This window comes from Triticum urartu, chromosome 7 (assembly GCF_003073215.2).
Source record: "Triticum urartu cultivar G1812 chromosome 7, Tu2.1, whole genome shotgun sequence".
NCBI classification, from domain to species: Eukaryota; Viridiplantae; Streptophyta; class Magnoliopsida; order Poales; family Poaceae; genus Triticum; species Triticum urartu.
In genome coordinates this window covers 125,176,448-125,202,101 of record NC_053028.1, presented here as the reverse complement: position 1 = coordinate 125,202,101, position 25,654 = coordinate 125,176,448, and the positions used below count along the sequence as shown (strand labels likewise).

The window sequence follows — 25,654 nt, the reverse complement described above, 5'->3', positions numbered from 1 at the left end:
CGGCAGCTGGCTGACTGGGTCACTCGTGAGCCAGCCAGCGCCCGACGTGGCCTGGCCAATAGTCGGCCTCCGCGTGGCCGAGAAGCCACCTGTCGGCTCGCAGTTGGCCGATAAGACCCAGTCGGCCTGCTGCTAGCTGACTAGGACCAGTCGGCCAGCTGCTGGCCGACGGTGTATTATTTTTGAAAATAATTTTTTGGGCGTAATATTTGTGCAAATTACTAAAAAAAATGTATTATTTTAATTTTTTTAGCAAAGTACTAACTCTTCCAAGCACATTGTATGTGTGTGCACAAGGAATGAATGATGAGCAGCAGACAGCCACCCCGGCACTATTGGATCTACTCTTGGATCTGCCGATTTTGCCATTCTGGCATTCTACTCCATGCAGGACAGCTTTGCATAAATATCAATCCACTGCAACAGTTGACCTCCCCACTTGACCTCCTCGACCTCGACAAAACAAAACAAGCACTAGATTGCGTATGGGTTCCGAGGCGATGGAAGCTGCGGGAGCGCGAGATCCACCGGAGCGTCGCCGGGGCGCCGTCATGGCCGTCCTCCTCGCCGCGCTGCCGCTGCTGCTCCTGCTCTTCCTCTTCGGCGACCGGGCCGCCTCCATCGCCGCCGACGCCCTGGCCAGGGCGCAGGTGAAACAGCAGAGTACGGCACCCACTCTCCTTGAAGCTCACCCACCCATGCCGGCTGCCACCTTAGCTAGGGGCCCCGTGTTCCATGCGGTCCATTGATTGATTTGCTTGCCGGATCCATCCATCGATCACAGGTCCACGTAACGCCTCCTCGTCGCCCCGGGAACCGGACCGGCTCCTCGGCGGCCTCCTCTCGCCGGACTTCGACGAGCCGGCGTGCCGCAGCCGCTACGAGGGCTCCCGCCGATGGAAGCCGTCGCCGTTCCCGGTCTCGCCTTATCTGGTCCGGAAGCTGAGGCAGTACGAGGCCAACCACCGCCGGTGCGGGCCGGACACGCCGCGGTACCGCGAGGCCATGGCGCAGCTCCGGTCCGGCCGCAACGGCGACCGCGGCGAGTGCAGGTACGTGGTGTGGCTGCCCGTCCAGGGCCTCGGCAACCGGATGCTCAGCCTCGTCTCCACCTTCCTCTACGCGCTGCTCACCGCCCGCGTCCTCCTCGTCCACGAGCCACCGGAGATGGAGGGCCTCTTCTGCGAGCCCTTCCCGGGGACCTCCTGGCTGCTGCCCGCCAGCTTCCCCTACAAGGACGTCCGCTTCGGGTCGGAATCCAAGGAGAGCTACGTGACCATGCTCCAGAACAACGTCGTCCGCTACGACGGCGGCAATGCCTCCAGCGCGCTCCCGGCGTACGTGTACCTCCACCTGGAGAACATGAACCTCCGGCTCCAGAGCCACACCTTCTGCGAGGAGGACCACCGCGCGCTCGACGGCTTCAACTGGATGGTGCTCCGCTCCGACAGCTACTTCGCCGTGGCGCTCTTCCTCGTGCCCACGTACCGCGACGAGCTGGAGCGCATGTTCCCGTCCAAGGGGTCCGTGTTCCACCACCTCGGCAGGTACCTCCTCCACCCGGGGAACCCGGCGTGGGGGATCGCGCAGAGGTTCTTCGACGGCTACCTCGCCGGCGCCGACCAGCGCCTCGGGGTGCAGGTGCGGATCGTCTGGCACCACCCCGTCCCGTTCGACGTCATGTTCGACCAGATCCTCCGGTGCACGCGGGAGCACCGTCTCCTGCCGCAGCTCACCGGCAGCGAACCCCCTGCCATCGTCCGGCCGTCGTCGAACACCACGGCGACGTCCAAGGCGAATAAGGTGAAGGCCGTGCTGGTGGTGTCGTTGAAGCCCGAGTACTACGACAAGCTCCACGGCATGTACTACAACAACGCCACCGCCTCCGGCGAGCTCGTCACCGTGTACCAGCCGAGCCACGACCAGGACCAGCACACGGAGGCGCGCGCGCACAACGAGCGCGCCCTCGCCGAGATCTTCCTGCTCAGCTACTGCGACGAGATGGTCACCACGTCGTGGTCGACCTTCGGGTACGTGGCGCACGCGCTGGCCGGCCTGCGCCCAAGGCTGCTGGCCCCGCTGGACTTGAGCAAGATGAGGTCCGACGTGGCGTGCGTCAGGCCCGCGTCCATCGAGCCGTGCCTGCACTCGCCGCCGTCGCTCGTCTGCCGGCGCAAGCAGGATCTTGACCCCGTGGCCCATGTGCCCTTCCTGCGCCACTGCGAAGATGTGGATTTCGGTCTCAAGCTCGTCGACTGAGTTGGCTGGCTCTATGCAGAGAGGCTTCTCTTTGCTCTAGCAAACATTGCTGTTTTTAGGCTTGATTTGTGATCACTGAAATACATGTTGGTCGTCGTAAAAAGAAAGAAAAAATAAATAAATTCTGTACTACATGTTCTTAGTGGATTTGTTTTGTAAAATCGAATGAATTAGTGGCATTGATATTTAATCCATGGCGTCTCTACTTTCTCTAAATCAAAATAATGAAAATAATGAAGTTTTATAAGAAATGATTATTCACCGACAAGGGAATTGCCATTTAAGAAGAAAGAAAATAATAACAAAATTTACACAAAATTTATGCAGAAATTATGCTTTTTTATAATGTGAAATAATAAGTATATAATTGTGAAATTTTCACAAAAAAAAAGTTTCGTAAGGAGGAAAGAATTAGTGGCTTCAGAATTACGCTTCAAGAAAAAAATGAAAATAATAAAGTTCTCTAAGAAAGAATGCATCAGTGGCATTAGTATTACACTTTAAGAAGAAAGAAAATCAAAAGAAAAAAGAAACAAAAACTACATAGGGTCTCCACAGAAATTGTGCTTTTCTGTAATATGCAAGAATAATCATATAATGATGAAATTTCAGAAAAAAAGAATTCCTAAGAAGGAATGATTTAGTGGCTTTGGTATTAACCTTAAAGAAGAAAGGAAATGAAATAAAATTTAAGCAAATAAAAATAATAAAGTTTCCCAAGGAAGAATAAATTAGTGACATCGGTATTACCCATTTAAGAACAAAAAAAATAATAAAAACAAAGAACGACAAAAATTGCACACTAGGTTCACAAAGATTACATTTTTCAAAAATATGCAAGAATAAACATATAATAATATTATTTTTTTCGCAAAAACGATTACTAAGAAGGAATAAATTAGTGGCATTGGTTTTATCGTCAATAAAGAAAGAAAATGAAATAATAATTAAAAATTCAAAATAAGGAACAATGAATAATGAATAAGTAGCAATAGTATTACCCAAAATCCGTTTCTGAGCTCGAGCTCAGATGAGCCCGATATCCGCACCGTTCCTATGCGCCAAGATATGTGCGTCTTCATGTATTTTCTGACCGTATATGCATTTCCCGTCTCGTGTATTAGAGGAGCATTGATTGCGACGGCTCTAGCGGACGCCGTTGCGAGACAGATGGTTGCGCGACGGCTCCGCCCCCTAGCTGAGCCATCATGAGCCGTATGAACGAAGGATCCGCACAGACGGCGTTGGCACAGGTGTGTCAATAAATGTCCACCGGCCCAACCGTCACAACCTCATCTACCGCATGCACTATTCTCCCCCTCCCACCCCCCTCTTGAATCATTGAGCTCGACCTTGCCCGGTCATCTCCGGTTGACCCGCCATGTCCTCATCGTCGTCCTCCTCTCTCCCCGTGCCAGCGGACTGGCTGCTCCCTCTGATGCCCTGCCCTCTGTGTGGCGACGAGGTTGTCACCGCCGTCGCTAGGACCGGCAACAACGCCGGTCATCGTTTCTACAAGTGCATCCGCTACGATGTAAGTTGTATTTCTGATTCAGAAAGTTCCGACCCTGCATCTAGTTGCCACAACTTGTCATCGCAGGTCCTCGGACTAATGCATTCCAGTATGTGTTTCATATTTTGTCAGGCTCGTCAGTGTCGTTTCTTCGAGTTCCAGCGCACATATTGCAGGAGGATGACTCAAGACCAGATTGTTGCTGCGCAGCATCAAGCCGGATGGCACCCGGCTAGGCATGGATTCGCAGTTCATCATGGCAACCCGCCTGTCCAGATGGTTCCAGCTGTCATACAACCCTAGGTGCAGCAGCACGCCCAGCCGCATCTTCCGCCGCAGATCCAGGCTGCGATGCACCAGTCGCCGCAGGCGGTCAACAATATGTTTGCTGAAGCCATCATGCCAGCTGCATCGGCCGGGGCAGCATCTGGTGCACAAGGACTGGCCGCAGTTGTCGTGCTCATGGCTACTGTCAACATCTTGCTCACCGTTGCCGTCCTGATGGTCGTGCTTGCTATGTACTTTGCTTAACTTAAAGTGTTGCTACTGCGTGGTAGTTAGGTTAGGCTGGACTAATTGTAACCAAGGGTGGCTCCCTCTACCGCTAAGCCTGTTTCGCCCCTCGCCAATCCCGTTTAAGAGAACTGTCGCTATTATGTTTATTAGTATTTTATATGGAACGTAGTAGTTGGTAATGAAGATCTTCTTAAAATGACGTTTGTCTGTCTGAATCCCAGATTGAGCAATGTTTGCGCCACCGCATTCTATAGTTTCCGTAGACCATAATGAAGAAATTTGCGCTACACGATCTCTTGGTCCAGTGGTTTTCGATACCGCATTTACGCGTCCACCTCGTTCAGTTTTTTTCCTAATGTTAATATGGGCGACCGTAATTTTTGTAGATGACGAGCCGGCACATCCAGCATGTTGCCCATGCCCCCAACCACACACTGACTCTAATTATGAAGGGGCAAACACGTCATTTCACCCGAGCGGCGGTGGGTGGGTGGGCGGCTGCATTTCATCCCTTCTCCACGGATCCAGTCATATCGTCAACCATACCGACCAAGACGGCCGCCGGCGAGCTGCAGATCATCTGGGAGGGATCCGCCCCGCTGCCCTCCTCTTTGCCAGGCAGTACTCTATTCGTACTCACAACAGCATGGTACGCTCCCTCCCATATTATGTTTTCTCTGTTCATGTTGTACTATAGTCAGTGTGTCATGCATCTCGCCCAGATATGACACATTTGCTGTTTGTGTACCCTTTTTTCGTGTGCCCCCTGTAGGATGACCATAGATCCGAGTCTGGTAGCCGCGCCGAGCAGCGAGATGGTTGTGGCAACGACACCCCGGGCGCAGCCGCCGTCGGAGATGATTCCAACCTGGACGAGTCATCCTCCAGCGCTGTGCCCGGAGATCCACCCACGCCAACATCACGCATCTCCTTGAAGCATGCAGTCAGTGTAATTCAGACTTTTGATGACTACAAGAAGTGGTTAGTAGAGCAGATTGGGTTTGGAGGTATGCTGAAGCTGCCAGCACTACAGAAGCTGAGTCTGAAGACGAGCGCGTGGATTATGAGCAGAGTTAGCGTCAGCCGCAGGGAGATTAAATTGAGGGACAACAAGGTTCTTAAGTTTTACCCACAGGATTTCTACAAGGTTTTTGGGATCCCATGCGGCCACCGTAGTGTCAAGGGGAGGGATGCAAACATCAATCCTGAGGCTGTTCATTTTATAAAGACAACACTTCAGATGAACAAAACTGGAGTACACAGCTTGAGGGCAGCTGAAGATTTTCTGATGCGTGACATCAATGAGAATTCAAGCAAACTAGAGAAAGATTGTTTCCAGATCGCATTTGTGATATTCGTTATGGATCATGTGCTAGTTCCAACCACGAAGCACAACTACACGACCATTGACTTTTGGGGAGCCATAGCAAACATTGAATCAATCGATCAATTTAACTGGTGTGAGTATGTCCTTAAGCACCTTCTCGATGCAGTGAAGAAGCTTAAGAGAGACATGATGGCCAACAATCTATCGACCAACCTAACTGGTTGTCATCTTTTTTTCAGGCAAGTTCATTTTTTTTCATTTTTTTTCAATTGTTGTAGGTATGTTTCATTTTTGCAACCATGCATGAATTGACATGGTGTGTGCCAACGTCGTCGTGGTTTTGCAGGTCTTTTTGCTTGACAACCTCGACCTTGGCATTTTCAGTAAGTCGCACAGTGTGCTCCCCAGGATACCAGAATTTCATCCCGAGTCCTTCCGTCGAATGCTTGCCATGGCTGCTGACCCGGTTAAAGGAACTACCTCCTACGCGCATGCCAATGTAAAGATGAGCTTTTACTTATTTTCTGCTTGAGTATGCAGGAAATCTCCTTTGCACCAACGCTGTGTGTTTATCTGAATTCACACAGCCAGTTATTGTCTCATTTTTACCAATATTATTTTTTGCGGATGCAGCTGAGAGACGCTTCGACAGTATGCTACACACGCCACAAGTTTCCGCCATCAGCTCCGCCGTTTGCAACCACCAACAGGCTTACTAGGCGTTCCGGCATGCCGATGGCAGGACACCCCCCAAACACAACTCCTGTAATGCATGGGCAAACAGAGGTTTTAACACCTACCGGTCCCGCTCCCGGGCCACTTCATTTTGCAAAGTATCTACGGGACAAGTATCCTCATCTAGTATGTGCTTCCTTTTTAAGTGTTTTATGCATTAATTTTCGACATCAGTTACCACTGATGGTAAATCCCCAGGTCCTCACCATTCAATCTATCGCAGGTAGCTGACGAGATCACGATGATTTTAAAACAGCACAACGCGAGAGGCATTATGCATTTGACCCAAGCCACCAACAAAATCCAGCAGGCCCTGTTGGAAGCAAAGAATGGGCTTCAAATGGGCTTCTACACGTTCTCAGACAAAGTAATAAAATCAGTCACAAATCGTTGTGTGTGCTGTCGCGCTCGGGGTTTCACTGAGTGTCCAGAGTCAGGTCAGGAAAAGCAAAATTAATCAGTTTAGACAATGTCATTTGTAGCCTTCACATGCACAAGTCATTAATTTGTTTCTGTTATTGCCGCCATCCATTAGCCCTCCCTGCCACCTCCAAGTCTGTACGCTTTAGGACGCTTGTAGCAGGAAAAATACAGGGACAAAGGCTTGAGCTATCTGATTGCGAAGGTCAGATGACATCCTGCAATATATTATCCTCGGAAATTTTTTATATACTCCCACCCAGAAGGAGGACCTCGTCCAGAAACATCTCTAATCTTTTGATTATCTTGTATTTTTCCAGCTACGTCGCCTCTGCCACCAGCCGGTATGCGCAAGCGCGCCATGGATGCGCATGATTCTACATCAAATAGCAAGAAATCCTCCTCGCGAGCATCTTCCAATGCGCTCAATTACTTCAAGTCCACTTTAATGTCCATCGCTCAAATGTACGCAGACCTTCCAGTCAACACTCCATTTACTGTCTTTGGACAGTGCTGCACCAATCTACACAAGCGGAAATACATATTCCAGCATGGATTTGCAACCGATCCATGGGTGAACGGTGTTGTGCCACATCCGCCACACATGCCAACAACCGACCTTATTGTTGCCCACTTCACACAGCTGCCAACGCAAGACCTACAGAGGTGTTCCCCGTTCAACTTATTCATTTTTATCCCACCGTTTGAATTTTCAGTATTTACATCAGGTCCAGCCGTGCTCATTATTTAGCACCCTTACATTCTAACCCGTTGTCTTTTGAATTCGCTGAATGAACTATATGTACTGCATTATACATGACAGTCCACGGCTGATCTGCGTTACCGGTATGGCGTTGCGCGAGCAGCTTGTCGGGATGCAGCACCTTCACCACGAGCTTGTTTCTATAATCATGAGGAGGTATTCCCAGTCCGACCAGGAAGCGAATTCAAAGTGTCCATACATGAACTGGAGGCACAATATGGAACCTGAATTTGCCGTAATTCTGTCTTGCCTAGATGCCCCCATTTTTTCATCTTGGTCCTTTGCTTACTGCGTGCATGCTCTCTCAGCTATTCCTCCAAGTTTATCGTTCAACCCCTGACCTCTTATGCATTCACCCTTTTCCAGACCATTGTCCTTGCGGACCATGAATATTTGACGAACATCTCGATCCAGAAGCAGTTGGTTGGCAACGAGATCCCATATGACATAACCTCTTGCCAGATGGTACACCCCAACTCGTGAACTTAATTACATCCATGCTCAGCTCATCTACTTCCAGTTCATATGATTTCGACGTTTATTGTGCACCAACTTGTGGCATACATATAAACCTATAAATTACCTTGTAGCTAAACCTTTCATTGTGCTCTGCTCAGTTCTTCTTGCCAATACCATCAGAGGATGGATGGATAATACTGATGTGGGACATGTTGTCAAGGAAGCTCCACGTGCTTGACCCTCTCACCAGAGGAGGAGGTCCGAGCGACGCAACAAAAGACAAGCACGAACTCATAGCTTGGAAGCTTCATCACGCTCTTTTCCAATGCCTGAACGAGTACTACGCTGGCTGGCCCACGCAAGACGGCCAGTGGGCGACCAAATACCCCGTTGTAGCTGAGGAAAATTTCGATACGTATGTAGCCTTCTCACCCCCTAATTCTACAGGAACTTTCATCACTTTTCCCATACATCAATTTATATTTACCTTTTTTTTTCATTTTTGTCTATCACAAAACAGACAAGAAACTGGCGCGTGCGTGCTCCACATCGCCCGACACTACGACGGCCAGAAGCTGAAGATCCCTCTAACCAAGGTAGGTCCATTCTCTTAAACCCGTCTACTCTTACCGATGTTTTTCCCAAAGTCATGCAGAGTCATTACAAATGGCTCAGTTATATTTCCCTTGTTGTGGCTGACAACCATAAACCGAACAACAATCTACCAACATGTACAGTACAATGTCGGCAAAACGAAAAGGCAGGCCCTGCATGAGTGTGTCAAACTTCAGGGCAATTCTTCAAAGTTGGCGCATGAGGCTCTGTGGACGGTACTAGCACCCACCGACTCCTGGCTTGGGTCAAACCAGTCCGGTTAGAGGGACAGCGGGTTGTGGGAACTGCTTCGTCCGAATGAATATGTATCTACTACTGATTTCGGTGTATCATAACGCATCGTTTATCGCTCAGATGTTCGGTTTGCTTTTTATTTTTTCTCTATGATCTATCGAGTATTGTAAACGCCACAGTAGACGTGTGAACCATGGTATTCGGCAGGTTTTCATCAAAAAATCTGTTTTAGGAATGTAGTATGAACCACTTGTTTTGTAAGTCCTACCGAAACGGAAAATGGCTTTTCAATCGGAAATCGATCCTCTTTATGTACTGAAACACAGAACTCATACTCACTAGGTAGTTTGAATTGTTTTTTCCTTACATGGACAACATTTTTTTACAAAATTATCCAACATAATTGCCGAACAAAATCTCCTTCGTCTGTATTTTTCTTCACTTATATGTCTGTTTATGTACCAACTTAAGGATCCGATTTTCTCAAATCGGCGTTTGTAAATTTGTGCACCCAATCAATTTATGTACAACAAGGTCCATATGACATGTACTCTGGAAACCAGCTTTTGATAGATGGACGAAGGGTTTGGGAAATAGCTTCAACGAACGAAAATGGAAGTTCTGCTCAATGTATTTTTAGCTTCCTGCATCACGCCCCCTCACCCCATCCCATATATCCAGAACTGTAAAATTTACAGTTTGACCGCTTAACCATGATCTTGTCTACTCCTCACCAAATAATCTCATATGACAACAATCCAGTATGTAGCAACCGTTCGTAGCATTTCCCCAAATGAGGATGCATTTCTACTTGATAACTGAGTGACTTTGTCGCCTGAAAAGTTCAAAGTTCGAGCACCTACACGTATTTAAAACGTTGTATTTTTTTAACAGACTGCATGGGTTCATAAATCTAGCAAACTCAACTGCCCATAGAATCTTCTTTCATTTGTATTTTTTTACACTTATGTTTTTCTGGCTTCTAAACGTTCTGAGTATTTAATTTTTACTAACAATTTCTATTAGACTGCAATGTCAGGTCTACAATAAGGGAACACGACTATGGAAATCATGGCCAATCACTATGCTGAAGGAACTTTCCCCACCAACAAACGACATCCTCATTATCAGGTAAATCGCTTCGTTAAACTGATCCGCCTACTTTGTTTTTCACAAACAAATACTAGTGAAGACCTATCAAATTCTCTAATCACGCCGCACGCAAAACGACTGCCAACAGCCACAAAGTGATAGTGATAAGTTTTCACTTGCCCAGGACAAGCAGTCGTTCGCACTTCTGTCAGACACAAGCTTATAGGTCTTAAGGTCATACTTAGGGGTTACATCGCTGGTTAAAACTACTATTTTGCGCCTTAGTGGTTTTTCGAGCGATCCAAAATGAAACCTTAGTCCTTCAGCTGCGCAACTACTAATACCACGAGGATAGACAAAAGATCTGCCGAGCCTGGAGTCGGTCTCCCCAGGGCCCTACTTGCATGCTCATCTTCAGGCCATCAATCTATGATCATGTCGTATGCGAACTCCGGAACGTCTCCCTTGTTCCCCTTCATGGTCACAATTTCATAGGCGAGCTTTGCACGCAAACCATCAATCTGGTCCTGCATGGCGACATCGGAACCAACTAGGTTTTACAATCTCTTTGTAGACTTTTCACAACAAATTGATGCGTCTAAAAATATGATCCTATAATTATAAGGTTCACCAACCTGGCTCGGTGTTGAACGGAGGTACAACCCGGTGAAGTCTGTGTAGTAGTGTGTGATGTACACTCCGCTGTATTCCCTGTCAGACAACAAACCGTACTTATCAACATTATAAATTTTATCCTGCTCACCACATTGCCCCATATGTGGTGCTACTGAATTTAAGGCACGATTTTGTGTGTTCTGCGGAACGGGATGTTCTGGGGTTTATGTGACACGCACCTGCTGCACGGTTCATGCTGCGCCACCAATGGGTAGAGGAATTTCCAACCATCTGTTTCAACCAACCTGTTGCCGAAATAGTTGTTGAATAGAGAGCATAACCTTCGCTGGAACTTCTTTGCATGGCTCTCGTGTTTAATTTTCATCTCATCCATGACATCGGTCTCGGTTGGGTCAAGCACGATCACCGTCTTTTCATCCTTGTCCAGAAGGTACACTGACCAGCAGTCCATAAAATCAACTGGGAACCAAAACTATCATCGTTCACACCATGAGAATAAGAACTTCAGCTTAGCCACAGGAAGCGACGCAATTTTTTACTTGCAATAACTATCAGAATAAATTTACCTTCTTCAGCCAATCAATCCTATATCCAATTACTTCTGAATTCATCATAGTTTCTATGTAATCCCAGTCCGTTTCACCGTCATCCCTGCAAACCTCTTCCTGAAAATGTAAATGCCACACACAACATGCGTTATTCCTCACCAACAAGCAAAACAATCAGTGGTGCTAACATTAATTCTTTGTCCACATTTTTCACATATGTTGTGACTTACAACGAAGCGTGGGTCGAATAGCCCCCTGAACCTGTCGAGCCACTCGCCGTATATTCCATTATCCTTTTCACGTAGCATGTGTTGAATACACCTCCAAACATTCATGGTCACCTCCCCCTGGTGTCAACTCATCTTTGATGTCTTGTCCTGACGCGACCGCCAAAATTGGATGGAAGTGCTTAACCCATTTCCTGCAAAAGTCCCGGTAGTTAGTAGAGTTTTTTTTTTGGGAAATTCTAAAATGTTCTTTTTCTTCTTTCTTTCTTTCTCATCGATGTTTTCTTGTTAAACAAAAGCAATAAACGATGAATTGTATCCGCTTTTAGCTTACTTCTTTAAAATCCCACCCTCACAGGCAGTCATGTTAGCATTGAACCTTGAAATTGCTTCAGGATAGGGATGGGAATGGTTCAACCCAATTGACAGCGGGTACTTATCCCCCCAATCCCTCCTTGAAGATGTTTGCTCACCTACCACACCAGTCCCTGCTGATTCATGTTGTCTCTTGCTGCTGTGTGTCACAGTGTGCTTAATCCCACATTTTTTCAGATAAGCGAGGACAACTTGTTGGAAGTTAGTCAGTGAGCCAGTCCCGTTTAAAGCAAAACCCTGTGCACGAGCCTCACCGTCGGCGCCATCTGCAGCACACATATTTTTCTCAGTGGGTACAAAAGGTTTACCAAGATATATAGTTGTACAAACATTCATGTTGAAGTACCTGCTTCGTCACGCCGGAAAGAAGGACCAGGATTGCAGTATGTTTGCACATCTAGCACAGTTGGACGAGCCGTCTTTTCATTGGTTCTGGTTTGCTCAACCACCACATTTGCTGCTCGAGCGACTTGGTCCACTGCTGCACCCATTTCGTCTGTATCGGTCATGTCCGCAGCTACTGTGTGTGTTTTACCATTTTTGGCAGCATCACAGTCATGAAGATACGTGATCACTGCTTGCTGTAAGCATGTGGCTGACCCATCATTCACAGATTGCAGTCCATGTCTATGAGCTTCACCATCATCCGAATCTACAGGACACATCCATATGATGTTCGTTCTACTCATGAGCCACAAAAGCAAAAGTTTTGGGATCAAGCTTTCTTTTGAGTGATTTTGTTACCTCCGTTGTCATGTTGGAAGGAAGGACCAGGCCGACATGTTGTTGGAACATCTAATCCATGTGGACGGGCCCTTCGACGCTGCCTGGAACGCTGCTCTCCCATATCTGCTGGACAGTTTGGTGCATCTGGAACACCGTGCCAACCCAGCAATATAGGGCCGCTGATGGGGGGGTCTTCATCATCAGCATCTCCTGCCCTTGCGCTACCAACCACAAGTATTGTTGTTTGACACGTAGTAACAAGGTTAGTTTTAAACATCTCCTGATTTGTTTCGATGTATTAATGCTTTGGTAATTCATCATGTAGTCATGTACATATATTTTGCTAAAATTCCGAAGTAAACCTCCTATCCACGCGATCCACCAGACGCATGTGTTCAGGGCAGCTAGCAAATCATTTAAGTTATTCAATCCCGGCATAGTTGTTTCACCATTCAATACTTCAGCTTCGTCCATGTAGTCGATTGGGACTTGCGATGCTACTGCCAGAAATTCGTCATCCAATTCTGTAAAACACAGATTTTTTCCATGATCATTTCTACTAAATATTAATTTATAATAACGTTGGAGTATTGTCTTAGTAGGACCATACCCGTTGACTCATCTTCTTCACCAGAATAGTCAGTACCTGCCAATGATGCACCCCCAAAGAACTCATCATCTAGATCTGAACACCGGGAAATAGTTGACATTAGATCAGACTGTCTTTTTTCTTATGCTTGGGAATGGCTACAGCATATTAGTATGGCAGCAATTTATACCCTCGTTACGACGCAAGGAGTCCTGTCCCCTGCTGACCATACGCTCACCGTTGGCGGCGAGTGGAGACAGGTTTGCAGCCGCCTATTGGCTTGCATTCAGTAGCTCCCTCCAGTTCTTGTCCCTAACTTCGCCGTCAGTTAGTACATCCCATGCAGCTTCACCTTCATTTTCATGTTGGTCATCTTGGCTGTCCCTCTCTAGTTCTGCCCAGTGTATCTGTTCTTGGTTGTTACCATTGGATCTGCTGTTGCCAAATGCATGTTTGTCTGCTCCAGCATATGCATAGTCACAATTGAAAATATTAAATAAAACAAGCAGTATTATTACAGAATCAGAACACTAAATATGCAAACAACAACGCTGATGATCGGTCTTCTTTATTTGTTACCTTCGGCGCCTCCGTCAGCTCCAACATTTGAAAGAAGTCTTCTAGCTTGATCACATATGCCTGCCATCAGATTTTTGTTGGAAATATGCCCTAGAGGCAATAATAAAAGCATTATTATTATATTTCCTTGTTCATGATAATTGTCTTTATTCATGCTATAATTGTGTTATCCGGAAATCGTAATACATGTGTGAATAATAGACACCAACATGTCCCTAGTAAGCCTCTAGTTGACTAGCTCGTTGATCAACAGATAGTCATGGTTTCCTGACTATGGACATTGGATGTCATTGATAACGAGATCACATCATTAGGAGAATGATGTGATGGACAAGACCCAATCCTAAACATAGCACAAGATCGTATAGTTCGTTTGCTAGAGTTTTCCAATGTCAAGTATCCTTTCCTTAGACCATGAGATCGTGTAACTCCCGGATACCGTAGGAGTGCTTTGGGTGTACCAAACGTCACAACGTAACTGGGTGACTATAAAGGTATACTACGGGTATCTCCGAAAGTGTCTGTTGGGTTGACACGGATCAAGACTGGGATTTGTCACTCCGTATGACGGAGAGGTATCACTGGGCCCACTCGGTAATGCATCATCATAATGAGCTCAGAGTGACCAAGTGTCTGGTCACGGGATCATGCATTACGGTACGAGTAAAGTGACTTGCCGGTAACGAGATTGAACGAGGTATTGGGATACCGACGATCGAATCTCGGGCAAGTAACATACCGATTGACGAAGGGAATTGTATACGGGGTTGCTTGAATCCTCGACATTGTGGTTCATCCGATGAGATCATCGAGGAGCATGTGGGAGCCAACATGGGTATCCAGATCCCGCTGTTGGTTATTGGCCGGAGAGTCGTCTCGGTCATGTCTACATGTCTCCCGAACCCGTAGGGTCTACACACTTAAGGTTCGGTGCCGCTAGGGTTGTAGGGATATGTATATGCAGTAACCCGAATGTTGTTCGGAGTCCCGGATGAGATCCCGGACGTCACGAGGAGTTCCGGAATGGTCCGGAGGTAAAGAATTATATATAGGAAGTGCTATTTCGGGCATCGGGACAAGTTTCGGGGTCACCGGTATTGTACCGGGACCACCGGAAGGGTCCCGGGGGTCCACCGGGTGGGGCCACCTGCCCCGGGGGGCCACATGGGCTGTAGGGGGTGCGCCTTGGCCTATATGGGCCAAGGGCACCAGCCCCAAGAGGCCCATGCGCCTAGGGTTCAAGAGGGGAAGAGTCCCGAAGGGGGAAGGCACCTCCTAGGTGCCTTGGGGAGGAGGGATTCCTTCCTTGGCCGCCGCCCCCTAGGAGATTGGATCTCCTAGGGCCGCCCCCCCCCTAGGCCCCCTATATATAGTGGGGGGGGGGAAGGGAGGACCTCTCACCCTTGCCTTTGGTGCCTCCCTCTCCCTCTCCAACACCTCCTCCTCCTCCATAGTGCTTGGCGAAGCCCTGCCGGAGTACTGCAGCTCCATCACCACCACGCCGTCGTGCTGCTGCTGGAGACATCTTCCTCAACCTCTCCTTCCCCCTTGTTGGATCAAGAATGAGGAGACGTTACGCTGACCGTACGTGTGTTGAACGCGGAGGTGCCGTCCGTTCGGCGCTAGGATCTCCGGTGATTTGGATCACGTCGAGTACGCCTTCCTCATCCCCGTTCTTTGAACGCTTCCGCGTGTGATCTACAAAGGTATGTAGATGCAATCCAATCACTCGTTGCTAGATGAACTCCTAGATGGATCTTGGTGAAACCGTAGGAAATTTTTGTTTTCTGCAACGTTCCCCAACAGTGGCATCATGAGCTAGGTCTATGCGTAGTTCTCTTGCACGAGTAGAACACAATTTGTTGTGGGCGTTGATGTTGTCAACTTTATTGCTGCTACTAGTCTTATCTTGCTTCAACGGTATTGTGGGATGAAGCGGCCCGGACCAACCTTACACGTACGCTTACGTGAGACCGGTTCCACCGACTAACATGCACTAGTTGCATAAGGTGGCTGGCGGGTGTCTGTCTCTCCCACTTTAGTTGGAGCGGATTCGATGAAAAGGGTCCTTATGAAGGGTAAATATAAGTTGACAAATCACGTTGTGGCTTTCACGTAGGTAAGAAAACGTTCTTGCTAAAACCCTACTTCAGCCACGTAAAACATGCAACAACAATTAGAGGACGTCTAACTTGTTTTTGCAGCAAGTGCTTTGTGATATGATATGGCCAAAGTTGTGATGAATGATGAATGATATATATGTGATGTATGAGATGTTCATGCTATTGTAATAGGAATCACGACTTGCATGTCGATGAGTATGACAACCGGCAGGAGCCATAGGAGTTGTCTTTATTTTTTGTATGACATGCGTGTCATTGAGAAACGCCATGTAAATTACTTTACTTTATTGCTAAACGCGTTAGCCATAGTAGTAGAAGTAATAGTTGGCGAGCAACTTCATGGAGGCACGATGATGGAGATCATGATGATGGAGATCATGGTGTCATGCCGGTGACAAGATGATCATGGAGCCCCAAGATGGAGATCAAAGGAGCTATGTGATATTGGCCATATCATGTCACTATTATTATTTGATTGCATGTGATGTTTATCATGTTTTGCATCTTGTTTACTTAGAACGACGGTAGTAAATAAGATGATCCCTCATAATAATTTCAAGAAAGTGTTCCCCCTAACTGTGCACCATTGCGACAGTTCGTTGTTTCGAAGCACCACGTGATGATCGGGTGTGATAGATTCCAACGTTCACATACAACGGGTGTAAGACAGATTTACACATGCAAACACTTAGGTTGACTTGACGAGCCTAGCATGTACAGACATGGCCTCGGAACACAGAAGACCGAAAGGTCGAGCATGAGTTGTATAGAAGATATGATCAACATGAAGATGTTCACCGACGTTGGCTAGTCCGTCTCACGTGATGATCGGACACGGCCTAGTTAACTCGGATCATGTTATACTTAGATTACAGGAGGGATGTCTATCTAAGTGGGAGTTCATTGAATAATTTGATTAGATGAACTTAATTATCATGAACTTAGTCTAAATTTTTTGCAATATGTCTTGTAGATCAAATGGCCAATGTAGTCCTCAACTTCAACGCGTTCCTAGAGAAAACCAAGCTGAAAGATGATGGCAGCAATTACACGGACTGGGTCCGGAACCTGAGGATCATCCTCATAGCTGCCAAGAAAGATTATGTCCTACAAGCACCGCTGGGTGACGCACCTGTTCTCCCTGCAGAACAAGACGTTATGAACGCTTGGCAGGCACGTACCGATGACTACTCCCTCGTTCAGTGCGGCATGCTTTACAGCTTAGAGCCGGGGCTCCAAAAGCGTTTTGAGAGACACAGAGCATATGAGATGTTCGAAGAGCTGAAAATGGTTTTTCAAGCTCATGCCCGGGTCGAGAGATATGAAGTCTCCGACAAGTTCTTCAGCTGTAAGATGCAGGAAAACAGTTCTGTCAGTGAGCACATACTCACTATGTCTGGGTTGCATAACCGCTTGACTCAGCTGGGAGTTAATCTCCCGGATGACGCGGTCATTGACAGAATCCTTCAGTCGCTTCCACCGAGCTACAAGAGCTTTGTGATGAACTTCAATATGCAGGGGATGGAAAAGACCATTCCTGAAGTATTTGCAATGCTGAAATCAGCAGAGGAAGAAGTCAAAAAGGAACATCAAGTGTTGATGGTGAATAAAACCACTAAGTTCAAGAAAGGCAAGGGTAAGAAAACCTTCAAGAAGGACGGCAAGGGAGTTGCCGCGCCCGGCAAGCAAGCTGCCGGGAAGAAGCCAAAGAATGGACCCAAGCCCGAGACTGAGTGCTTTTATTGCAAGGAAAGTGGTCACTGGAAGCGGAACTGCCCCAAATACTTAGCGGACAAGAAGGCCGGCAAAACAAAAGGTATATGTGATATACATGTAATTGATGTGTACCTTACCAGTACTCGTAGTAGCTCCTGGGTATTTGATACCGGTGCAGTTGCTCACATTTGTAACTCAAAGCAGGAGCTGCGGAATAAGCGGAGACTGGTGAAGGACGAGGTGACGATGCGCGTCGGGAATGGTTCCAAGGTCGATGTGATCGCCGTCGGCACGCTGCCTCTTCATTTACCTACGGGATTAGTTTTAAACCTCAATAATTGTTATTTAGTACCAGCTTTGAGCATGAACATTGTATCAGGATCTCGTTTAATACGAGATGGCTACTCATTTAAATCCGAGAATAATGGTTGTTCTATTTATATGAGAGATATGTTTTATGGTCATGCTCCGATGGTGAATGGTTTATTCTTAATGAATCTCGAGCGTAATGCTACACATATTCATAGTGTGAGTACCAAGAGATGTAAGATTGATAATGATAGACCCACATACTTGTGGCACTGCCGCCTTGGTCACATAGGTGTCAAACGCATGAAGACGCTCCATGCTGATGGACTTTTAGAGTCTCTTGATTATGAATCATTTGACACGTGCGAACCATGCCTCATGGGTAAAATGACCAAGACTCCGTTCTCAGGAACAATGGAGCGAGCAACCAACTTATTGGAAATCATACATACTGATGTGTGCGGTCCAATAAGTGTTGAGGCTCGCGGTGGCTATCGTTATGTTCTCACCCTCACTGATGACTTGAGTAGATATGGGTATGTCTACTTAATGAAACACAAGTCTGAGACCTTTGAAAAGTTCAAAGAATTTCAGAGTGAGGTTGAGAATCAACGTGACAGGAAAATCAAGTTCCCGCGATCAGATCGTGGAGGAGAATACTTGAGTCACGAGTTTGGCACACACTTAAGAAAATGTGGAATAGTTTCACAACTCACGCCGCCTGGAACACCTCAGCGTAATGGTGTGTCCAAACGTCGTAATCGCACTCTATTAGATATGATGCGATCTATGATGTCTCTTGCCGATTTACCGTTATCTTTTTGGGGCTATGCTTTAGAGACTGCCGCATTCACTTTAAATAGGGCTCCGTCGAAATCCGTTGAGACGACACCGTTTGAATTATGGTTTGGGAAGAAACCTAAGCTGTCGTTTCTGAAAGTTTGGTGATGCGATGCTTATGTCAAGAAACTTCAACCTGAAAAGCTCGAACCCAAGTCGGAAAAATGCGTCTTCATAGGATACCCTAAAGAAACTATTGGGTATACCTTCTACCTCAGATCCGAAGGCAAGATCTTTGTTTCCAAGAATGGGTCCTTTCTAGAGAAAGAGTTTCTCTCGAAAGAAGTAAGTGGGAGGAAAGTAGAACTTGATGAAGTATTACCTCTTGAACCGGAAAAAGGCGCAACTCAAGAAAATGTTCCTGAGGTGCCTGCACCGACTAGAGAGGAAGTTAATGATGATGATCAAGATACTTCAGATCAAGCTCCTACTGAAATTCGAAGGTCCACAAGGACACGTTCCGCACCAGAGTGGTACGGCAACCCTGTCTTGGAAATCATGTTGTTAGACAACGGTGAACCTTCGAGCTATGAAGAAGCGATGGCGGGCCCGGATTCCGACAAATGGCTAGAAGCCATGAAATCCGAGATAGGATCCATGTATGAAAACGAAGTATGGACTTTGACTGACTTGCCCGTTGAGCGGCGAGCCATAGAAAATAAATGGATCTTTAAGAAGAAGACAGACGCGGATGGTAATGTGACCATCTATAAAGCTCGGCTTGTCGCTAAGGGTTATCGACAAGTTCAAGGGGTTGACTATGATGAGACTTTCTCACCGGTAGCGAAGCTAAAGTCCGTCCGAATCATGTTAGCAATTGCCGCATTCTATGATTATGAGATATGGCAAATGGACGTCAAAACGGCATTCCTTAATGGTTTCCTTAAGGAAGAATTGTATATGATGCAGCCGGAAGGTTTTGTCGATCCTAAGAATGCTAACAAGGTGTGCAAGCTCCAACGCTCGATTTATGGGCTGGTGCAAGCATCTCGGAGTTGGAACATTCGCTTTGATGAGATGATCAAAGCGTTTGGGTTTACGCAGACTTATGGAGAAGCCTGTGTTTACAAGAAAGTGAGTGGGAGCTCTGTAGCATTTCTCATATTATATGTAGATGACATACTTTTGATGGGAAATGATATAGAACTCTTGGACAACATTAAGGCCTACTTGAATAAGAGTTTTTCAATGAAGGACCTTGGAGAAGCTGCATATATATTAGGCATCAAGATCTATAGAGATAGATCAAGACGCCTCATAGGTCTTTCACAAAGCACATACCTTGATAAGATATTGAAGAAATCCAATATGGATCAGTCTAAAAAGGGGTTCTTGCCTGTGTTACAAGGTGTGAAATTGAGCTCAGCTCAATGTCCGACCCGGCAGAAGATATAGAAGAGATGAGTGTCATCCCCTATGCCTCAGCCATAGGTTCTATTATGTATGCCATGCTGTGTACCAGACTTGATGTAAACCTTGCCGTAAGTTTGGTAGGAAGGTACCAAAGTACGGCAAGGAACACTGGACAGCGGTCAAGAATATCCTGAAGTACCTAAAAAGGACTAAGGAAATGTTTCTCGTTTATGGAGGTGACGAAGAGCTCGTCGTAAAAGGTTACGTCGACGCTAGCTTCGACACAGATCTGGATGACTCTAAGTAACAAACCGGATACGTGTATATTTTGAATGGTGGGGCAGTAAGCTGGTGTAGTTGCAAGCAGAGCGTCGTGGCGGGATCTACATGTGAAGCGGAGTACGTGGCAGCCTCGGAGGCAGCACATGAAGCAATTTGGGTGAAGGAGTTCATCACCGACCTAGGAGTCATATCCAATGCGTCGGGGCCGATCAAGCTCTTCTGTGACAACGCTGGAGCTATTGCACTTGCCAAGGAGCCCAGGTTTCACAAGAAGACAAGGCACATCAAGCGTCGCTTCAACTCCATTCGTGAAAATGTTCAAGATGGAGACATAGATATTTGTAAAGTACACACGGACCTGAATGTAGCAGATCCGTTGACTAAACCTCTCCCGAGAGCAAAACATGATCAACACCAGAATTCCATGGGTGTTCGATTCATCACAATGTAACTAGATTATTGACTCTAGTGCAAGTGGGAGACTGTTGGAAATATGCCCTAGAGGCAATAATAAAAGCATTATTATTATATTTCCTTGTTCATGATAATTGTCTTTATTCATGCTATAATTGTGTTATCAGGAAATCGTAATACATGTGTGAATAATAGACACCAACATGTCCCTAGTAAGCCTCTAGTTGACTAGCTCGTTGATCAACAGATAGTCATGGTTTCCTGACTATGGACATTGGATGTCATTGATAACGAGATCACATCATTAGGAGAATGATGTGATGGACAAGACCCAATCCTAAACATAGCACAAGATCGTATAGTTCGTTTGCTAGAGTTTTCCAATGTCAAGTATCCTTTCCTTAGACCATGAGATCGTGTAACTCCCGGATACCGTAGGAGTTCTTTGGGTGTACCAAACGTCACAACGTAACTGGGTGACTATAAAGGTATACTACGGGTATCTGCGAAAGTGTCTGTTGGGTTGACACGGATCAAGACTGGGATTTGTCACTCCGTATGACGGAGAGGTATCACTGGGCCCACTCGGTAATGCATCATCATAATGAGCTCAGAGTGACCAAGTGTCTAGTCACGGGATCATGCATTACAGTATGAGTAAAGTGACTTGCCGGTAACGAGATTAAACGAGGTATTGGGATACCGACGATCGAATCTCGGGCAAGTAACATACCGATTGACGAAGGGAATTTTATACGGGGTTGCTTGAATCCTCGACATCGTGGTTCATCCGATGAGATCATCGAGGAGCATGTGGGAGACAACATGGGTATCCAGATCCCGCTGTTGGTTATTGGCCGAAGAGTCGTCTCGGTCATGTCTACATGTCTCCCGAACCCGTAGGGTCTACACACTTAAGGTTCGGTGACGCTAGGGTTGTAAGGATATGTATATGCAGTAACCCGAATGTTGTTCGGAGTCCCGGATGAGATCCCGGACGTCACGAGGAGTTCCGGAATGGTCCGGAGGTAAAGAATTATATATAGGAAGTGCTATTTCGGGCATCGGGACAAGTTTCGGGGTCACCAGTATTGTACCGGGACCACCGGAAGGGTCCCGGGGGTCCACCGGGTGGGGCCACCTGCCCCGGGGGGCCACATGGGCTGTAGGGGGTGCGCCTTGGCCTATATGGGCCAAGGGCACCAGCCCCAAGAGGCCCATGCGCCTAGGGTTCAAGAGGGGAAGAGTCCCGAAGGGGGAAGGCACCTCCTAGGTGCCTTGGGGAGGAGGGATTCCTCCCTTGGCCGCCGCCCCCCTAGGAGATTGGATCTCCTAGGGCTGGCGCCCCCCCTAGGCCCCCTATATATAGTGGGGGGAAGGGAGGACCTCTCACCCTTGCCTTTGGTGCCTCCCTCTCCCTCTCCAACACCTCCTCCTCCTCCATAGTGCTTGGCGAAGCCCTGCCGGAGTACTGCAGCTCCATCACCACCATGCCGTCGTGCTGCTGCTGGAGCCATCTTCCTCAACCTCTCCTTCCCCCTTGCTGGATCAAGAAGGAGGAGACGTTACGCTGACTGTACGTGTGTTGAACGCGGAGGTGCCGTCCGTTCGGCGCTAGGATCTCCGGTGATTTGGATCACGTCGAGTACGCCTTCCTCATCCCGTTCTTTGAACGCTTCCGCGCGTGATCTACAAAGGTATGTAGATGCAATCCAACACTCGTTGCTAGATGAACTCCTAGATGGATCTTGGTGAAACCGTAGGAAATTTTTTGTTTTCTGCAACGTTCCCCAACAATTTTCCCTACTATGTTTCATGTCACGACCAAAACAAGACAACTTTATGCATTGTGTTGTATGACAAACCTTCGAAAACTTCTGGGTTATCCATAGCTTGCTCCACAACAGCAAGTGCAGCCGCAGATAAGGACCTTAGACGCTCACTTCTCTCCTCGTCAACAATCACTGGATCATCATTAGAAGTTCCTTCCCTATGCGGGAAAATTCCATGGATTTGCGCATCTGTTACACACATGAATAATTTTCAGAATCGTACAAATTCCTTATTTGTAGCGCAACCCGTGTCGCTACCACAAATGAAATTTACTTTGTTCAAAAATGTCATTAGACCCACATTCTAGGTATGCTTTCGCCTGGGCCTCAAGTTCTGTCAGCTCTGCTCTCATGGTCTCTCCCCTGCTACGTAGCATAGATGGATCTCTAGCAGTTCCCCTTGCTACACTCCCCCTAGCGTCTTGATCACCAATTCTAGGCTGCAGACGTGCCTGCATGCGGTTCATGCTACGCGGGCTTGCATGTTAATACCATCATGTTGAAGCTCCGTATCACAACTTCTTTTCGGAAATGATAATGGTAAATGCAATTTTGTTTGTCAATACTTGCCTGTAACGCGGGCATTCCAGACATCATTGCTGATTCTTAAGCTGGCATTGGGATTTGGTGGATCAATGTTTTCTCCTGCAACGACATTTTAAAAAACATTAGTTACTCATCGTCCCTCGTTCTTTTCTTATTAGCAGTGTGTGATATCTTTCGAATGGTAAGTGCTACGATGCAAACCTCGTATGTCAGCTCATTCCAACATTCTGCCTAGTCGGACACTAGGGCCGATTGGTTCATCATCACTGTCGCTGCTTGAGCTTTCTGAACTCTCTTTTGCTGCCCATTTACCTTTAGCAGCTGTGCATTCCCTGCGCTTCTCATCGTCCTCGCATTCAACCCTGGGATCCTCATCGCCTTCCTCTATGGAACAATCCATGGCAGCCTGTTGGTTTGCTGCAATGATACCCTGAACTGCCCGCAGCGCTTCCAGTTGAGCTGTTTCCCACCCGAAAACAGAGCATTGTTTCAGTACCATAGGATACATTATTCTGATCTGTTGACAAGCTCTCTCTTATTTTTCAATGTAAATCACTAACGCTTGTTTCTTTTTACCTGGATGTCGCAGGATCCCACCAGGCTCGCATAAGACTTGGTCTGCACACGTGAAGCAACAAATTTTTTATGTGTTAGTTCACATTTTCCATGGACAGAAATTACGTTAATTTTTTACCAGGTCTTACACTAAAAACAGAGGGGTATTCCCTTGTGAGATATATCAGCCTCCTGCATATCTCCCCGGTGTAAACGCTGATGCGGGGGACAGTGTGCGGCTCAACATTATCTGCACCGAAGTTCATCCAGTCGAAGAACCACGGCTGCAAGTGTTCAATCAAGAAAACAAGGAAGTGGACGAACGTGTTAGAGATTCAGTTTTCTTTTTCATTTTCACTTTGATGATGCAATGCATACATGTTGTAAATTACTATCTCGAGCACACTTACAATGAGTGCCAAATGGCTACCGCCCACAATCAGAGTTCTCACCCCAGCCACCAAATCTTTTTGTAGTTTCTTCACAGCTGCTCTGATGATCTCAAATGCCCATACTGCTAGATCGTACTCACCAGTCCCCTCAGCACACAACACACAAGCAAACATCTCCCAAGGTATCGAAGTGTAGGACTGCTTAGGACCAACACATGTACCAACCGCTAACAGTGAGAAAGCCATCTCAAAAGCTCTGTCTCTATAACGGAGATCTCCTGAAGCGATCATTCTGTTGATAGCGTCACTTACGGCGCGAATTGTCAACCCCGCATCCCTGGCACGCTTCTTAGTCTCTATCCCTAGGATGGTTCTAATACGGAGTGCCAAATTCTGCCTATGTTTTGGAGGCAACTTTAGCATACTGACTTGGCGGCCACTGTTACTCAGACCCAATGTTCTAACAATGGATCTTGGAGTGAAATATCTATGCTGGCCATCAGGGAAAGTGAATCTCATGTCTTGCCACCTAAACCTACTTAGTAGCTGCAAGTGCGTTATATCGACTAGAGGGGGGGTGAATAGGCGATTTTTATGAAAGTCTTCAAAACGTGGGAGTTATGAAGACAAACAGCGAAGATTATGCCTATTACTATGCAGCGGAAGTTAGATTACACTAGGCCAGCCATGGTCAAGTATTCAATAAAGTGAAAGCGCAATGACAAACAGCTGAAGTGTAATAAGGATCAGGTGGGAAGAAGTTATGAAGTCAAACAGATCATACATTCACGTTGTGAAGACAAAAGATAGAGCAAGCATGCAACTTCACAATGAGTAACAGTAAGAAAAAGGAAGTGAAGATGAAACCAGTGACTCATTGAAGACAATGATGTGTTGGACCAGTTCCAGTTGCTGTGACAATTGTACGTCTGGTTGGAGCGGCTAGGTATTTAAACCTTAGGACACACAGTCCCGGACACCCAGTCCTGAACACGCAAGCTCAGGACACCAAGTCCTCACCGTATTCTCCTTGAGCTAAGGTCACATAGTCCTCGCCCAATCACTCTGGTAAGTCTTCAAGGTAGACTCCCAAACCTTCACAGACTTCGTTCACTGGCAATCCACAATGTCTCTTGGATGCTCTGAACGCGACGCCTAACCGTCTGGAGGATTCACAGTCCTCAAATGTAATAAGTCTTCAGATCACACAGACAAGAAGACTTAAGTGATGCCCAATGTTCTCTGGCTCTGGGTGGTTAGGGCTTTTCTCCTCGCTAGGAATTTTCTCTCAAAGGCTTCGAGGTGGGTTGCTTTCAAACGACAAAAGTCGTGCACTGAAATCTGAGCAGCCAACCGTTTATGGTTGTAGGGGGTGGGCTATTTATAGCCACTTGGCAACCCGACCTGATTTGTCCGAAATGACCCTGGGTCACTAAGGAACTGACACGTGTCGCAACGGTCAGATTTCAAACTCTCATGGCAACTTTACTTGGGCTACAAGCAAAGCTGACTTGTCCGGCTCTGGACAAGATTCTCTCTCATTGTCTTCACTCGAAGACATAGGTTTTTGGTTTAGGCATCACTTCAGTCATTCTGACTGGTTCTCCTGGACCCCACTTAACAGTACGGTGGTTCCTATGACTCAACACAAAAGAAAAAGAACTACGAAAGATCTAAGT

General features: G+C 46.9%; 3 protein-coding genes across 15 annotated transcripts; all 3 read left to right on the top strand.

The window, feature by feature from the left end:
* The first annotated feature begins 340 nt into the window (after window positions 1–340).
* LOC125521417 (probable fucosyltransferase 8) lies at window positions 341–2,391 on the top strand. Its single transcript, XM_048686478.1, has 2 exons — window positions 341–663; window positions 785–2,391. Exons 1-2 carry the CDS (start codon window positions 486–488, stop codon window positions 2,257–2,259), a joined length of 1,653 nt encoding a protein of 550 aa, XP_048542435.1. The 5' UTR covers window positions 341–485; the 3' UTR covers window positions 2,260–2,391.
* A 1,182-nt stretch (window positions 2,392–3,573) lies between these two features.
* LOC125523041 lies at window positions 3,574–4,484 on the top strand. The gene is made up of 2 exons (XM_048688079.1): window positions 3,574–3,793; window positions 3,905–4,484. The coding sequence occupies exons 1-2, from the start codon at window positions 3,641–3,643 to the stop codon at window positions 4,073–4,075; spliced, it is 324 nt and encodes a 107-aa protein (XP_048544036.1). The 5' UTR covers window positions 3,574–3,640; the 3' UTR covers window positions 4,076–4,484.
* A 294-nt stretch (window positions 4,485–4,778) lies between these two features.
* Window positions 4,779–24,024, top strand: LOC125524875. Of its 13 annotated transcripts, none has more exons than XR_007291008.1 (14): window positions 4,779–4,937; window positions 5,061–5,854; window positions 5,962–6,114; window positions 6,249–6,476; window positions 6,574–6,787; window positions 6,886–6,975; window positions 7,091–7,436; window positions 7,594–7,768; window positions 7,900–7,998; window positions 8,151–8,407; window positions 8,513–8,588; window positions 9,881–9,972; window positions 11,703–12,707; window positions 13,632–13,735. XR_007291008.1 is itself a non-coding variant. In XM_048689911.1 (13 exons), exons 3-13 carry the CDS (start codon window positions 6,058–6,060, stop codon window positions 23,712–23,714), a joined length of 1,665 nt encoding a protein of 554 aa, XP_048545868.1. In that variant the 5' UTR covers window positions 4,779–4,937; window positions 5,061–5,854; window positions 5,962–6,057; the 3' UTR covers window positions 23,715–24,024. The 13 variants fall into 13 exon arrangements, 6 of the variants coding, with proteins under 6 accessions (XP_048545868.1, XP_048545866.1, XP_048545870.1 ...); XR_007291009.1 differs by lacking the exon at window positions 13,632–13,735 and having other exon boundaries at window positions 11,703–11,776; window positions 11,897–13,556; XR_007291007.1 differs by lacking the exon at window positions 13,632–13,735 and having other exon boundaries at window positions 11,703–11,776; window positions 11,872–13,556.
* Window positions 24,025–25,654: the final 1,630 nt, after the last annotated feature.

Coding starts and splice junctions, on each gene's coding strand:
- LOC125521417 (XM_048686478.1), top strand. CDS start 486: ATGGGTTCCGAGGCGATGGAAGCTGCGGGAGCGCGAGATCCACCGGAG. Junction 664..784: donor GGCGCAGGTGAAACAGCAGA/GTACGGCACCCA, acceptor CATCGATCACAG/GTCCACGTAACGCCTCCTCG.
- LOC125523041 (XM_048688079.1), top strand. CDS start 3,641: ATGTCCTCATCGTCGTCCTCCTCTCTCCCCGTGCCAGCGGACTGGCTG. Junction 3,794..3,904: donor ACAAGTGCATCCGCTACGAT/GTAAGTTGTATT, acceptor ATATTTTGTCAG/GCTCGTCAGTGTCGTTTCTT.
- LOC125524875 (XM_048689909.1), top strand. CDS start 6,058: ATGCTTGCCATGGCTGCTGACCCGGTTAAAGGAACTACCTCCTACGCG. Junction 6,477..6,573: donor GGGACAAGTATCCTCATCTA/GTATGTGCTTCC, acceptor AATCTATCGCAG/GTAGCTGACGAGATCACGAT. Junction 6,788..6,885: donor CACTGAGTGTCCAGAGTCAG/GTCAGGAAAAGC, acceptor GCCATCCATTAG/CCCTCCCTGCCACCTCCAAG.